This window comes from Hemicordylus capensis, chromosome 2 (assembly GCF_027244095.1).
Source record: "Hemicordylus capensis ecotype Gifberg chromosome 2, rHemCap1.1.pri, whole genome shotgun sequence".
In the NCBI taxonomy this organism is placed as follows: Eukaryota; Metazoa; Chordata; class Lepidosauria; order Squamata; family Cordylidae; genus Hemicordylus; species Hemicordylus capensis.
Genome location: NC_069658.1, coordinates 316,175,793 through 316,192,371, shown reverse-complemented (window position 1 = coordinate 316,192,371; position 16,579 = coordinate 316,175,793). Strand labels below are relative to the sequence as shown.

Here is a 16,579-nt window from a genome sequence, read left to right as displayed (position 1 = left end):
TTGGGTTTTTTTTTAATGTATGTTGTTTGGCACCACACATACAGATTCCTGTTCAGAATGTGGGCTGGTTCAGTCTATATCTTCGCTGGCCCTTCCAAATGGAGAGGAATGTGGGCATACAAATCTCCCCATCATCTACGCTGTGGGCAGGCTGGGTGTGAGGAAATGCGCATGCTCACACTACTTTCACATATGATGCAGAGGGACCAACAGACACATAGTCTGAAGTAGCACTATGTCTTTCCAAGCATTATTTATTTATTTATTTATTTATTTATTTATTTATTTAATCAATCAATCACATTTTTATACCGCCCAAAATGCGGGTTCTCTCCAGTAACATGATTGTGGATAACACACCACAGGAGGAGGATTAGGCTTAATTTTTATGCAAGAAGGGAAGTTTTATATTTGTATTTTTTTGTCAAAAATTTCTGTCTTGTTGAACCTCTTAAATCTATAATGGTATGCCATTATTACACAGTAATTGATCAGACAGAGGAGCAGTCCAGTCAACAGCCCACAATTAATATTTCTAAAATTGCCAGATGGTTCACATATGCAAATGTGTTGCTTGTCTAGTTGATGGGTCTTAAAGCAAGCTGTACGACAGAAACAAGTGGATAGAATGAGTTGGGCACACTGTGTTCTTGGGTCCCTGAAGTCCAACCTGCCAGAAATACATCAAGATCTTTAAAAGCTCACAAGCAGAAGGCATTCAGAGCCATACCTCTTTGTTTAGCCTTTTTAACTGTTGGCTCCCTAACACATCCTTGTTAGCTCAATGAAAAAGGTATTGTTTCTTTCCTTTAAAATCGCACTGTGTTTGAATTGTGTACATGGGAAATGTTGTTTGCTTTGATCAAGTTGCAGTGTGCACAAATAAATACTAGAAACTATTTAACAACATAATTAACCAAGAATAATATTGTTTTATTTGTGGGATACAGCATTTATTGATTAAATCCTGAACCAACATTCAAACACATGCTTTGTTGACTTGTAACTATTCTCTACAGTACTTTTCTTATGTTGAACTTCTTGCTCCCCAATTCTTCATTTGCATTTGTGTTTGCTGACTTATTTTCCCAGACTGTTCTGGGAGAACATTTTATCAGGGATGTGCCAAAACGCGATTCAGAAGTTGAATCACAGAGCACCTCCCTTTAAAACAAGGGCTTCCCCAGCCCCTTTAAAGTGGAGGAGAGCAGGTCCACACCTGCTCCTCTGCTCTCCATCTCTGTACTCCCTGCACTCCCCCCAGGATTAACTGCATTCCAGTAGGGCATCTTCGAGCTGCCCCTGCACCTGATGCCAGCACACACATGCTCCCTGTGCACATGTGCCAACCATTTGCATGGTCAGCATGGTTGCATTGAGGTAGGGATGTGCACGGAACCATTCGGTGCTCCGTTCTAGGAGTGATAAACCAGTTCCGTGGACCAGCATTTGAGCTAGTTCGAAGGTGCGGAATACCTTTGGGGGTGGGGGAGGGTGCTCTTACCCCTTCCGCCTCATTTTCCCCACTGGCATTGCATTTTAAAAGGGTCCGGCAAGGGTCCGGTCCAGCAAGGCGGCAGCGTAGCTCCCTGCTGCTCCGTTGCCTCATTGGACCAGAAGTGCTGGGTGCATGTGCATACATCTCACTTGCATGTGCATGTCACATTCAGTCCGACAAGGCAATGGGGCGGCAGGGAGGTACACTGCCACCCCGCAGGATCCTTTTAAGCTGCACCGCTGGCGGGAGAAATGCGGTGGGAGAGGTAAGAGCACCCTCCCGCACCCTCAATGGTATCCCCCTCCACCCTCAAGCTGCCCCCCCAGTTCTGTGCACATCCCTAAAGGGAGGCACCCCGCGATTTGGCTACCAAATCGTGTTTTGGCACATCCCTATATTTTATGGGACAAACCTAACCAGTTGGATGTCAGGCAGTAAATATTCACCTTTTCTCTGAATATTACACTTGACCAAGCTGCAGAAATTAATTTGGTAGCCATTTTGACAACTAATTATTGATTATTAACAAAGGATTACAGTTACTATTTAGCATATTTCTTTGAAAAAGGTAAACCAAATGTTTTATCAAAAAATATAAATTCTTGAAATGAGACCTTGTAAAAGATTGGGCAGTTTGATTTTTTAAATATTATTATACTTTATATAAGCGGGGGGGGGGGTTGGTGGTGGTGGTTGGTGTTCTTTTCTCTGTGTGTGGCTGTGCCCTCTAAGGAAAAGAATAAGAAAGAAAATAAGAAAATCTACTTACTTGTATGTGTACTAAAGCACCAATGGACCTCACAACTGGCAGCAAAGAGATTATAAATTCACTAGTTGAACCCACACAGAGCATCTGTGCGGTAGTCTTACTTTTGGGGGTTTTGCTGACCCCACACAGAACGTCTGTGTGGTAGTGGACTGAGCCTGTGGCATCCTCCCTCTCCCCCCACCACTCTCTCTCGCTCGCTTTCTCTCCCCACCACTCTCCCCACCACTTTCTCGCTTGCTCTGTCCTCCCCACCACTCTCGGTCGCTCTCTCCCCACCACTCTCTCACTTGACTTCTCCTCCCCATCACTCTTGCTCACTCTCTTGCTCGTGCTTCCCCTCACCACTTTCTCACTCTCCCCACCACCACACACACTCTCTCTCTGTCTCCCCACCACCACCACTCACCCGACTCTGGCTGTCCTCCTTTCTTCCTCCTCCCCCCATCTTTCTTCCTTTCTTCCTCTTTCCTCCCCAACTCTGCCTTTCCTCCCTCCCACTCTGCCTTTCCTCCTTTCCTCCTTGCCGTGGCCAAGACTGCCAGTGCCTCCACCGCTGCCTCCTTACCGCCCGCCCTGAGTTTTCCCTCGGCCACTTTCCCTCTCTCCTCGGCCCAGCAACAGCCTCTCTCGCTGGCTCCCACAGGCCTCGACCTCCCGAACAAATTACCCCCTCCCTCTCTCTCTCCGCTGTTTCACCACCCTCTCTGTCCGGTTTCTCATTTCCAGTCTGTCTTTCCTCCTTTCTTCCTCCATCCTCCTCTCCCCCCGACTCTGCCGATTTCTGCCTTCCTCCCTCACTGCCGCTCCCTCCCTGCCACTCCCTCCCCAAGCAATGGTTCTAGGCATCCAGATGCTCCAGATGCATCCGGACATATTTCTCTTTTGGGTAGGTCATAAAAGATTTATATATATAGAAGTTCCCATCAGAAATGTTTATTTTAATAAATCACCAACACCCACACCAGTTCCATATCAAAAACTGTTTTTGAAAATTCAATCAGTTTCAGAGGCAGTTTGCCATACTACAGTGTGGGCAGGGGGATGAGAAATACATGCTCCCAAGGGTTGCTGCCCGCTTGACAAGGACATCTGAGGGGGCCCTGCTCCGGGTGCCGACAATGAGGGAGGCCCGGCTTTCGTGCACTCGGGACAGGGCCTTCTCTGTTGCTGCCCCTAGACTCTGGAATGCTCTCCCAGTGGCCATTCGTTCCTCAGACTCCATCACGGCTTTTAGAAAGCTTTTAAAGACTTGGCTTTTTACCCAGGCTTTTACATGATCGTTTTTACTGCGGCTTCTCTGTTTTTATCTGTTATCTGTTGTCATGTTTTTATGCTTGTTTATATGTTTTTAGCTTGATTTTTTATTGCTTGATGTTTTTACTGCTTTTATTGTATGTTTTAATTTTTGTAAACCGCCTTGGGGTTTTCTTTTAACGAAAGGTGGTATAGAAATGTAAATAAAATAAAATACATGACAAAAGTACCTTTGGGCATGGAGTACTAAACAACAGTAGTCATGTTAATCTGCCTTTAACTTCAGACCTAAGAACTGTACTTTTTCCATTGATCTAACCTATATTCAGTTTTCTGAGAGCTCCCAGACTTGTTACTCTGTCAAAATCTTTTTTCTTGTACTTTTCTTACTACCAAGTACATAATGGTAGAGATGTAATCAGCTATATTTTATTCATCATGACAGCAGTGAACAATTTAAAATTCTGATGCAAATTAAATGTGATCCTAATGGTGTTGCTAAACAGAAATACTCCCAGCCTTCAACAACTTGAGAAATCAAAGCCTTCTTGAACACTTACATGTTAAATATGTAACTCTATATTTGTGCTTTTGGTTGCCATCATAATTTTTTTTTTCATTTTCCCCCAATTATATTTTACGCTAACCATTACGTTATGAAGCATTGAGATTTAATGTTTCACCAGCAGTGATTTGCATTGATTTCCAAGATTTTGTAATAGTTTCCTTAGCAGTGACAAGTGATGTTTACTGTGAGACCTTTCTGTAAAACCATGACTGAGTTCAACAGTGAGGTGAGATGTATTCCAACAATCACTATGCCAGTAATTTTACTAATAAAAAGTTTCAATACTGTATCCTCATGTTATGCAGCAAGGAACAATATCACCACATGTGCGGGCAAGTCCCAATCTGATTACATTCCCATCAGTAGATGTCATTGCATGTCCTCTAATTAACACAGAGCATGGTAGATGTGAGGAACTACCAGCTAAGTTCTTGAAAGTGTCTCTTGGAGAGATATGCAAAGAAATATATTCAAAGAACATTGCTGGGCCACAGAGCATTCCTCTCTTGCCAATTTATTGTCAGCGTCTTTGTCTGAAGCAGGCTTGCCATAGATGTGATCAAAGGAGACTTTTGAGCTGGCCAAGGGTCAACCAATGAAACTGATTGGCAGGACATTTAGGGTAGTGGTGTGCCCAGACCAGTCCGGAGCCATGGAAAAGGCCTCCGGACCGGTCCGGAATTTGGCCAGTCCAGCGGTCCGGCAGCGGCGGGGAGTGTCACTTTAAGGGCGGGGGGTAGTACTTACCCCTCCCACCGCTCTTCTCCCTCCGGTGCTTATCTTTAAACAAATGTTTAAAAGGGGTGGCAGGGAGGAAAGATATGTTCCTCCCTGCCACCCCTGCCCCCATCGTTGGCTGCAAAGCTCTAAAGTAAGTAGAAGCTGGCGCTACGCATGCGCCTAGTGCGGTGCGCGCATGCCCATTGTCGCCGCCGGCATGCGTGCGCCGGCAGCGACAATGGGTGCGCGCGTGCTGCACCGGGTGCATGCATAGCACCAGCTTCTACTTACTTTAGAGCTTTGCAGCCAACGATGGGGGCAGAGGGAAGAGCGGCGGGAGGGGTAAGTACTACCCCCCTGCCCTTAAAGTGACACTCCTCCCAGTGCTGGACCACGCCTCTGTGGTTCCGTGCACATCCCTAATTTAGGGGAGACAAAAGGAGAGCTGGTTTTATGAGAGCAAGCAAGAATTGACCCCTTTGCTAAGCAGCATCCACACTGGCTTGCATTTGAATGGGAGACTACATGTGAGCACTCTAAGATATTCCTCTTAGGAGATGGCGCCATAGCTCAGCAGAAGAACATCTGCATGCTTGCATTCAGAAGGTCCAGGGGTGTGGCCATTATTGAGTTGATGAGTTCAAAGCCCCAGCTCCTGAGAGCCCTCCAGCTTCACTCCTCCCTAAGTTCTTCATTATCTCCTTCACTCTGAGGGGCCGCCAGCAAGAGGGACAAACACAGGCCCCCTCTCCCATAGTTACGCCCCTGAGAAGGTCCCAGGTTTCCTCCCTGGCTGAGAGAAACTCCTGGAGAAACACCTTCCAGTCACTACTAGTAATGATGGTTGTACGCTGCCTCCAAGTTCAGTATGCCTCTGAATACTAGTGGCAGGGGAGCAACAGCAGGAAGGAGGCCCCCTTTTAAAGCTTCCAGAAACATCTGGTAGGCACTGTGTGGAATAGCAGATAGGCCAGGCCTGATACAACAAAGCTGCTCTTATGGTCTTAAAATCACCTTCTACAATGCATACATCCCTCAGTGAGTTGTACTCCAAGCAGCCAACAAAATGTTTATACTAGTGAACTCCTTTCTGATCTGTAGTCAAGTTAACATAACCATGTCTATTATATATCTTTAGCTTAAAAGTACTGTACTAAGAAAATAGCAATCCCAAGATAAAAGTAAAATTGTACCCTAGAGTTAGTGTCAACTCCTGGCGACCACAGAGCCATGTGGTTTTCTTTGGTAGAATACAGGAAGGGTTTACCATTGCCTCCACCCGTGCAGTGTGAGATGATGCCTTTCAGCACCTTCCTATATTGCTGCTGCCCAATATAGGTGTTGGGGAAACATACCAGTGGGGATTCGAACCAGCAACCTCTAGCTTGCTAGGCAAATCATCTCCGTGCTGCACCATTAGGTGGCAGGGAGCAACCCCAAGACATCTTTATAAAAACATGGCCCTTTTCTCCAGGGAGATCAGCGTGATATGCAAGGCTCTTTATCTCCACAATTACTGGTTGTAATGGTTGTTGATTGAACTAAGGGTAGCTCAGTCAACAAGCTTTGATTGAATCAAAGCATACTCAGTCAGTATGCTTTGTGGATATGAACCCAGGTCTCCCTTATACAAGTTCAGTTCTGTACCCTCTACACCATACTGCCTTTTTGATAGGAAGACTTAATCCTAAATTCTACTACTTGAATTTTAAAATGATTGGTAATCTTATAACACTGAAGTATAACTCTTTAAACTGTACTGTCTGCATTTCATTTAGGTGGCCTTTCAAGGATGATGTTGCAGTTCACGTTAGCCATGTTTCAGAATCCTGTTACATAAAACAGTCTTGATTTGCTGTTGCACAGAGATTGTCAAGAAAAACAGATAATAGATAGGCCAGTGGGCTGTGAGGCAGTGACGGTGGTGGGGGGAAACAGCACTAACACTACAAGGACTAAGAGAAGTGAGCAGAGGAATTTGGAAGCCACCTAGATTATGGACAACCTTAAAGGTAAATTGTGCTGTCAAGTCGGTGTCGACTCCTGGCGACCACAGAGCCCTGAGTGAGGAAATAAGGAAAAGGCTCACGCTACTTCACTACTCGCACATCCTAGTCAACTCATCTCATAAAACCTGTGTTAGAGTGGGCATAGGGCTTCTTACCTCACCCTTGTTGATGAGCCCAACTCCAAGCCCCAAAGGGGCCTCAGGCACTGGACAACCAGCTTTCTCTACCTTGCATGCTTTTTCTTTGTCTCTGAGCTTGGCACTCTGTGTCATTTGAAACTTTTAACCTCTTGGCTCTCTTGCCTTCTGACTTTTGGTGTGTGTGTGTGTATGTCTGTCTCCCTCCCTAACTGTGGTCAGCCTCCTGTGTCTATTCTATGCTTCTAGGGTACCAGGAAGAAGAAAAGAAAGCAAAATGGAACAGCAATACATGTGCCTAGTTTTGAATGGACTGGGGACTGGGGAGGGGAAGTGGTGCCTTAAAATCTGCCACCCCAGAAAATCTGAAGCATTTTGCTTCACCTTGCTGTATGGTAGGGCCAGCTGAGTGGCTTTAGGGAAAAATATTTGGGACTTTATCTCACATTGTCCATGCCTAGTGACACTACAAGCTGATGTTTCCTGAGTACAGGATTGTAGATTAGATAGAACCAAAACATAGTGTGTAACCATGTTCTCCCATATGCCTACACCTTCATAAATAAATGAGTCAGGTGGATTATGTATCTTCCTACCTTTCTCAGCACTGTTGTACTCACACATCTGAAAGTAGTCAGTAAAATCTCAGTTTTTCTCAGAGTGATTCTGATCCCTTTCACAGCTCTCATTTCATAAAGAGATTTGTAGATATTCTATTGTTTCAAATCTACATTTGGATTTTCAACAAGTGATTATAGAAAAACTGAGCTATGGGAAGGATCAGAATCACACTGGGAAATTAGAGATCTTACTGACTAATGCACTTGCTGTCTGCCCTATCTGATTTAATATGGAATATCTTCACTGAAACAATCAGGTTGCAAAAGTTATTCACCATCAATTAGACATACAGTAGTTGGCATCGACTCGACAGCACAACTTTACTTTACCAACTAATCAGTTCAGAGTCATCCCCTAACTACAAATATTACCCTGGCCCATTTCTTGAGAATTATGCCTGCTATATAACACACAAAACAATAATGACAGTGTCTGGGATGAAGACAGGCCTGTGTATGAGCACAGTCACTTCTATGCATGCATGGAGAAAGTGCTGATTTTTTTTAAGTGTTACATTATTTATCTACCCTACCTGAAGCAGAAGTGCACATGTAAAAAGAGCACTGCTAATCAATATTATCTGGAGACACTGAGTTAAAGTTCTAAGTAAAATAGTTTATTTAGGAAATATATCAGAGAGATAGGAAAGCCTAGTGCTTAGCTGCTCACTACATCAGGAGAGAGGGGAGGAAGAAAACAGAAGTCAGTCTCTCAGGTGAGAGACTGAAACCTGAGACTATCAGCCTAACAAAGGGGAATCAGGGCAGATCAGAGGGGATTCCCTTACTCACTCTCTCTACCCCTAATGCCCTTAGTGGTCAATAGGGTTGCTGGTGCTAAGAGCTGATGTTATCAGGAGCTGCATATCCAACACAACCCTGCCTCCAAACTGAGGGCAATATTATTGCAATATTTATTGCTGTGATAAATACTGCAGTGCCTCCTACACACAGTTTGAAAAAGACTGAGAATTAATTAATGAGTACTGAAGCACAGTCTTGGAAATAAATGATACAGGGAACCCAAGACAGTTCAGATAGGTTATTTTTAGATTGTGAACCACCCAGGGACCTTTTTTGTATGGGGCAGTATATAAATGTACTAAATTAATTAATTAAATTAAATTTCTCAATATTGGCAGCAGGAATCAGTCAAAGTACACTGGAGCAAGAGTTTGACACATTGTGCACCATTCTTTCTATTCAACAATACTGCAAAAAGCTGTTACTTTCTAACCCTATTCAGACATTAAATTGTATGTATATTCAGGTGTCTGTATGCATGTACACATTTTTGTGAGAATGATTGTACATGCTTTCATTTTACCTGGATACAAATGTTCTCAAATGCAGAATGCAGGTAGGAAGAGTTCTGACTGGCTGTGCCCTGAACATAATGTATATAACCGTACATTCATACAAATCTGAATGCATTTACAGAGTGCACAGACTGTATGTACATTGAACATAATGTGTGAAAATGGCTTCTGAGCTTGTGCATTACTAAATAACTAATGACTGTCCAAACGGATATCAAATCCAAATTCCGACCTGTACAAACCCCAGATAATGAGAAGAAAATAAACTACATTAAATATAATCATTTTAAAAATCCAATATTTGTTTCTGTCACACTGGTTTGACAAATCCATTTTGATGTAGTTTACCAAGCTAAAAACAGCTGGATAATCTGACTATAAAGCTTTTTGTAATAATTTATAAAGTGCCTAAAAATAATGATTCTCCAAAAAGAAAACAGTGTTGCTTAATGTCATCTAATCATTGTTATATTTCTGTGCCTGCAGGTCTGGGTGGATGCTGGAACCCAGATATTTTTCTCTTATGCCATCTGCCTGGGATGCTTGACTGCCCTAGGTAGCTACAACAACTACAATAATAACTGCTACAGGTAATATACAATTTTTTTCTTTTTAGGTTCTAGTTTGGCAAATATGCTTGGTCTGCATATTGTGTGGATATCCATATCAGTTTTAGTGGAAGTGCATAATGAGTATTTATACAGATATGTGCATTCACAAATACTTAGGCACACTGACACATGAGCACATTATTTTAATGTGCTTGGTTGCTTTTGAATCCTCAAATTACAACTGGAAAAAAAGAGCCCTTTCTCATGATCGAGTGAGAGGGCTTGAGGGCGGCTGGCTAGAAAGGCAACAGAGGCTCGCCTTTCCTGCAGACAATCTACGTGGAGTTGCTGGGTGCACAAAATGCACGCCCAGACGGTCTACAGCTGCTATGGGCAACATGGAGGTGCAGGGGTCAGGATGCGTCATCCCGGCCCTTGGAAATCCCACAATGCACCGTTTGAGTGCTTGGTACATTGTGGGATTCCCCCAGCAACAGGCAGGTACCCATCAGTGTTTCAGAGCTGGCTGAAAGCAGCCAGCGCTGACACACAGTCAATTAAATGGGATTAATGGAGTACTTGCTCCCTTAAGCTCATTTAACTGCCCAGCTTCTTAGCCAGGTTTGCCGCCGAGGTGCCACCAGGAACTGCATGGCTCCCAGAAGTTCCCACAGGCAGCCAAGCCCAGTCTTAGCTGCCCTAGCCCACTCTTGGCCGCTTGCGGGAACAGCCTCAATGTATGTTCCATTATTAAAGGCGTAAAGTGTTGATTACCATAAAATATTAAAAGCATATTGTGAGTATATACAGCATATGTCATGTAGTTTTGTGCACACATACATTGGCTTGGATCCAAAGATGTTCTCGCACAAGTGGAAAGCATTTCTACTCATGCAAGGTGGCCGCCCAATTTCTGCCCATTTCCTCCTCCTGCTACAGCTCTGTACCCCATCTCACACTATTTTGAAGGGATCCCAGCCTTCAAGTGAGTTTTTTCAAGGGGTACAAGGGGCTGCAGTAGGGAGGAGAGGTTGGGAAAATCCAATCCGAGTTCCACCTGCAGATGTTCATTTCCAAGCCATTTTATATAATGCAATGGACAAATATTCTTAGGAAGCGGTACATGTGCATCTCATTGTTCAAGCAGTATTTTCTGTCTTTACTGACCTATTCAAAGTTGCTACATGAAATATCTTGAAGCCCTTTGTTGTTTGAGGCTTCATTGACCTGGAATCCCACCTGTGTTATTCTGATTTAGAATCATGATATGTGATGTTCTGCTGTCAGTTTGGTCAGTTTGGTTTTCTGTATCACTTAATGTTATTTTTAGAGGAATTAATTACACACTGCTGGTGCCGCACCTTCAAGGTACATGGAATTACAACAATGTTTGAATCCTACATCTGAGGCTGAAAGTTTCCATATTTTCATTCATCTATGGCGAAGGTTGACAATTAATGGATTTAACAAAATCAAAGTCAGTTTCACAAACATCTTTTTAAACCTTAAGAGCTCTGTGCCTCTGTACATTCCATAAGGCAGTTGGAAAGCAGAGTATTGGCTCCCTCTAGTGTAAACTCTAATGCTTATCCCCTTTAGTTGTAAAGCTGAGATTATGCATTCCCTTAGTTTCCTCTCACACATTATTCTAAACAAGTATCTATTGATTCTGTGCCCCCCCCCACTTAAAATTGTTATTGCGCAGCATTAAGTAATCAGTTAATTCTGAGATCAAGTGGTTTGAGACCATTTCTAAGTGAAGAGCTTTTGTTTATATAAATGTTATGACTAGTACATAACATGTAGATTTAAACACGTTTGTATTATTAAAGTTGACTGATCACAATATTAGACACATTTTAAAGAAAAAAATAGAATTTGTATCATAATGTATGGATGAAACTGATACCTGTCATTGACCTTTATGAGCTAACATCCCTCAATTCAATTTGTAATCTATTTGGAGAACTCTTAAAGGTAATTTTTATCAAAAGTTCTTAATTGGTTAAAAAAAATTCCTGACCATGCTGTTTCATACTGCCTTAAATGTTCATCTGAAATTAGAATATTTTCTTGCTTGCTTTTGACTCCATAGTCTGAAAAGGGCAAGAGAATGCTGGCTACGAGGAAAGCCAACAAGTCATGCCTCAAGTCAAATCAAGTCATCAAGTCAAGTTAAATGCCTTTATAAAATGTTTAGGCTGATTGGTTTGCAGGGTTTTCTGGGCTTTGGTCAAATAACCCAGCAATTGCAGAGCTTTCTTTTCCTCCATTTGTTAATGGAACGGCCCCTGGGGTGATTGGTGAACACCCCAAAATTACGGTTGGGCTTTGTGTGGGGAAATTAGCTCAGAGTGGAGCAGTTCCACCTCAGAATAATATCTGTGCAAAGCTTTGGTTACAGAAAAATAAACTGACACACAGAGAGATTTAAAAGAAGAAGGTGGTTTTATTTGGGGTTCAAGTGGAATAAGAAGGTTGGCTACAGCAATATACTTACTAAAAATGCATTACAAGATTAACCAGTTAACTGCAATGAGGAAATTTAGCTTAGTGTCCGAATTAAAGTAACTTCCAGAGTGGTTAGAGGAAGGAGGATTGAGAGCCGTGGGTTTTTTGGATTTAAGAAGAAAGCAAGGATAGGGAGCCGGGGTGGGGGTGGGGGTGGCTGAGTAGTGATTATCATACAACCTCATCCTTCCTTTTATGATTATTGGACCCTCGTGGCTCAGGCAGATTCGAAGGGCCTCTCTCCTTAGGGATGGACCTGGAAGCAGCAGACAGCAGCGGGAAACCAAGGGGGATAGATAGATAGATAGATAGATAGATAGATAGATAGATAGATAGATTGATAGATTGATAGATTGATAGATTGATAGATAGATCTTTATTGTCATTGTCCTGTGCAGAACAACGAGATTGAAAAGAATCTACAACCACTACTACAGGACCTAACAAGAATAATCTAAACATATACCCATACGCCCCCCTCCCATCAACCCACTAAAAACCCACTAAAAAACTCTAAAAACTAAATACAAAAAACCCCTCAGAAGCTGTGTTTTGCTGCGTTCAAAGCTGAGACCGCTTTTGGGTAGAAGCTACTCCTCAAGCAGCTGGTCCTGGTCTTTAAGACCCTATACCTCCTTCTCGAAGGCAGAAGCTGAAAAAGATCATTTCCAGGGTGCGTGGGATCCTGCGCTATCTCTACAGCTTTATTATAACACCTGGTGGCATAAATTTGATCTAAGGTAGGAAGAGTACACCCAATTATTTTCTCCGCAGTCTTAACAACCTTGGACAGCAGTGTTCTTTCTCTGGCTGTACAACTCCCAAACCACACACAGATCCCATAAGTCAACACACTCTCTATAGCACAGCGATAAAACACCAACAATAGATTACTTGAGAGATTAGTCCTCCGGAGGACTCTCAAGAAGTATAATCTCTGCTGTGCTCTCTTCACCAGATCTTTGGTGTTTGCTCCCCATGTCAGGTCATCTCTCAGCTCTATTCCCAGAAATCTAAACACCGAAACCCGTTCCACACAAATCCCTTCAATAATGAGTGGCTGGAAATCCAATTTGCATTTCCTGAAATCCACAATGATCTCCTTTGTTTTCTTTAAATTGAGGAATAAGTTATTCTCCCTACACCACTCTGTCAGCCTCTCCACCTCCTTCTTATAGGCCGACTCCCCTTCTCCAGCATTAATCAGACCAACTACAGTTGTGTTGTCTGCAAACTTAATAATTCTATTGCTGAGATAATTGGAGAAAGCAAATTGTTAGAAAGCAAAGATAGATCCGAAAAGCATCTGTCCTCAAGTAGCCAATTTCCCATAGCAGCGGTGTTGACTGGACAGATTGGGCCAGGCAAGAAGGCAAATCTGGAGGCTGGGAGCATTATTGGCACACAGAGCAAGGCACAGCCAAGTTTAATGGTAGGGTGCCAGCTCTAGCATCCAAAACATGGGTGACTCTCAGGTGTAGAAACCAAAAGAAGCACACTGATTCAAGGAACCAGGATCAGTTGTAGTCCAAAATGTGTCCTGAGACAACATTCCTGTTGCTCTCCGCTCTTGAATAGGGTAGCTCTGGGGAATCTCAAAATGTTCCATTGTCTGTGTTTGCTCTGTTGCACTGCAACACAATGAGTTGAATGGGTCAAGTGTATGAGTTGAATGGGTCAAGTGCACCCAACAATGAGTTGAATGGGTCAAGTGTATGTAAATTGTAAATGGATGTGCAAACACAGTGAGGCAAGTCTCACAATCAGTGAGACTCACCAAGAGTAGGTTAGCGGGAAGAGCAGGCGATCCGCAGATGATCATTCAGGCAGCCTTGGGTGGCCGGATCGGCCGCCCACACGACAGCTGGCTCTGTCACGGAGCCAGCAGGGGCTGTGGGGATGCTGCCCCTGGAAGTTCCAGGATGCCCCGCGCAAGTGTGTGGGGCATGCTGGAGAGACTCCTGAGCCCGGGAGGCTGTTTGCAGCCTCCTGGCCAGGGGTCTCCTCATGTGTTGCCATGGTGAAGAGCTGTACCGCCTCAATACATGACAAAAAAACTCAAGTTAGCGGACTAAGGGGAGGGGTTGTGAAGCGGGTGACCCACTTTGGTGAAACCAGGCTCACCTGTGAGCCCAGTGGTTCCCACGATTCGTGGAAAGTGGGCTAAGCTCCCTTAGCCCACTTCCACTGATCATAAGAATACTATCAGTATATCTTAGGTCAGAAGAACCTAGTGAACAAATCCCCTTTGCATTTCTATCACTCAATTAGCTCTCTTCTTGCAGAGCCTTATCTGGCTTCCCTGCTGAGGTAATTGGTTTTTAGTTCATTTGAGGCATCTATGGAGGGGAGGTAGACCAAGAGGGAGTCACTCTGAATGCAGAGAAACCTTAAATGGAGAGTTAATATTGTGAGTTAACTCTTGAGTCTACTTAGACATCCCAGCATGGGGAAGGCATGAGGATAGTTCCCTTTCAATTTGGCTTTGGCAGCTCCTAAATCTGGGGATAACCATCCCTCTGCCTGCTAAGTGACTGGTCTCCAGTATGCCAACAAATGGAGAGCTCACGATCCCATGAGGCTCCTGAGCATTTTAAAAGTGAGACCCATATGTCTGAAGTCTCAGACATAAGCAGAGAGGCTTCTAGGAGCCTGCAGAAGAGCAGTGCTAGCAACAGACTCCAGTGCTTCCCTGAGTGTGCCACTGTTGTCTGGAAATGTCAAAATCCCTTTTGGTTGTGTTTCTATACCTCTGACTAAGCAACAATTTATATCTAGGGCTTAACTAAAAATAGACTTAAATTAAAAAAGTATTTCTTACACATGTGGAGAACCTCATTTTATATTCTAAGCTGCAAAAACAAAAAACAAAACAAAAAAACCCCACCACTTCCAAGGAAAATAATATTTGATTAACACTACATCTAAGTATTATGCAAATCCATTTTTGGCCAAGTAATTATGAGGTTGGCAGCATTACTAATATTATAGGGTACACCCTCAGGTTTGCAGCCTTGAGTTTGTTACAGCTAGACCATCAGGTTGGTTAGTTAGTGCGTGTGTGTCTATGTGTGTTTTCTATCCCTTCTTAATCTGTTATTTCTATACTGCCAATCAAACCAGTGGCATATTAAAATCAGCAGGAAAATTAAAAACCAGAGAGGTCATTAAAAGCCCAGGAAAACAAAATGGTTCTAACCTGGTACTTAAAATTCATTATATTTGGCACCAGATGAATTGATGAGGGAGTAGTTCAACAGATGAAACAACATGACCAACATAAGAACAGCCCTGCAGGATCAGGCCCAAGACTCATCTAGTTCGACATCCTGTTTCAAACAGTGGCCCACCAGATGCCTCTGGGAAGCCCATAGGTAAGAGGTGAGGGCATGCCCTCTGTCCTGCTGTGGCTCCCTTGATTGTGAGCCACCTCACCCCATTATCTCTGGTTGTGACCCACCTCACCCCAGTTTTGAAGGTGGGGGCATCCAGAACCAAGTCTCCAATGAAGATCTTAAGAAAGGCATGTTAATATGGGAGCAAGAAGTCCTTTAGATACCCTAAACCCAACCCTTTTAGGGTGTGAAATGTTAAAACCAGCAGTTAATTCTGCCCAGAAACAAACCAGTAGCCAGAACAGTCCTTTCATCTCTGGCAAAATATGTTCATTTTTAGATGTTCCAATTCATAGCTTCACAGCTGTATGAAATTAGAGACAAACACTGTAAGCATGGTCACAGCCTTTCCCATGATTGGAAGTAGCCCTTCAAGTTTATAAATTGGGATGCTGCAGCCTCCTGATCATAGAAATGGGCACAATCACACTTACAGCAATTGCCTCTTCTGACGAATGCTGCAGTAATCATGAAGAGCAAGTTCAGGAGGGTGAGTGATGGGCCAGGGGTGGAAGTTCTGACTCACTTGCAGCTGTGTAGGTGTGTACAGTGGTGTTTAGTGAATACCTGACAGGTCTCCTATGCCAGGGGGGAGTATGGAGAGTGCTTTCCCCCCAATAACCTTGCCATGGTTGGGAAAGTAGGTTGAGCAGGAGGTGGCCTCTCAGCTCCAGGCAGTTTTGGATGATGCAGATTATCTAGACCCATTTCAAACTGGCTTTTGTGTGGGCTATGAGGTTGAGACTGTCTTGGTCGGCCTGATGAATGATCTCCAATTGATTATCGACAGAGGGAGTGTGACTCTGCTGATCCTTTTGGATCTCTCTGCAGCTTTCAATATCATCGCCCATAGGATCCTTCTGGAATGTCTTAGGGAGGTGGGATTGGGTGGCACTGTTTTACAGTGGTTCTGCTCCTACCTCTGGCAGATTCCAGATGGTGTCATTTGGAGACTGTTGTTCTGCTAAGTGAGAAGTGAAGTGTGGAGTTCCACAAGGCTCCATACTATCTCCAATGCTCTTTAACATCTACATGAAACCACTGGGAGAGATCATCAGGAGGTTTGGTACAGGGTGTTTTCAATATGCTGATGTCACCCAGATCTATTTCTCCATGCCAACCTCATCAGGAAACGTTATGTTTTCCCTAAATGCCGGCCTGGAGGCAGTAATGGGCTGGATGAGGGATAACAAGCTGAGGTTGAATCCATATAAGATGGAGGTACTGA

At 43.6% G+C, this 16,579-nt stretch overlaps 1 protein-coding gene across 2 annotated transcripts in view; it reads left to right on the top strand.

Moving 5' to 3' along the window:
* SLC6A11 (solute carrier family 6 member 11) overlaps positions 1-16,579 on the top strand; it is a 283,028-nt gene that overhangs the window by 224,238 nt on the left and 42,211 nt on the right. For both annotated transcript variants that reach the window (XM_053294644.1, XM_053294643.1), the window contains one exon: positions 9,381-9,484. In XM_053294644.1, the coding sequence (XP_053150619.1) occupies positions 9,381-9,484 (104 nt within the window). The remainder of the gene's footprint in view (positions 1-9,380; positions 9,485-16,579) is intronic.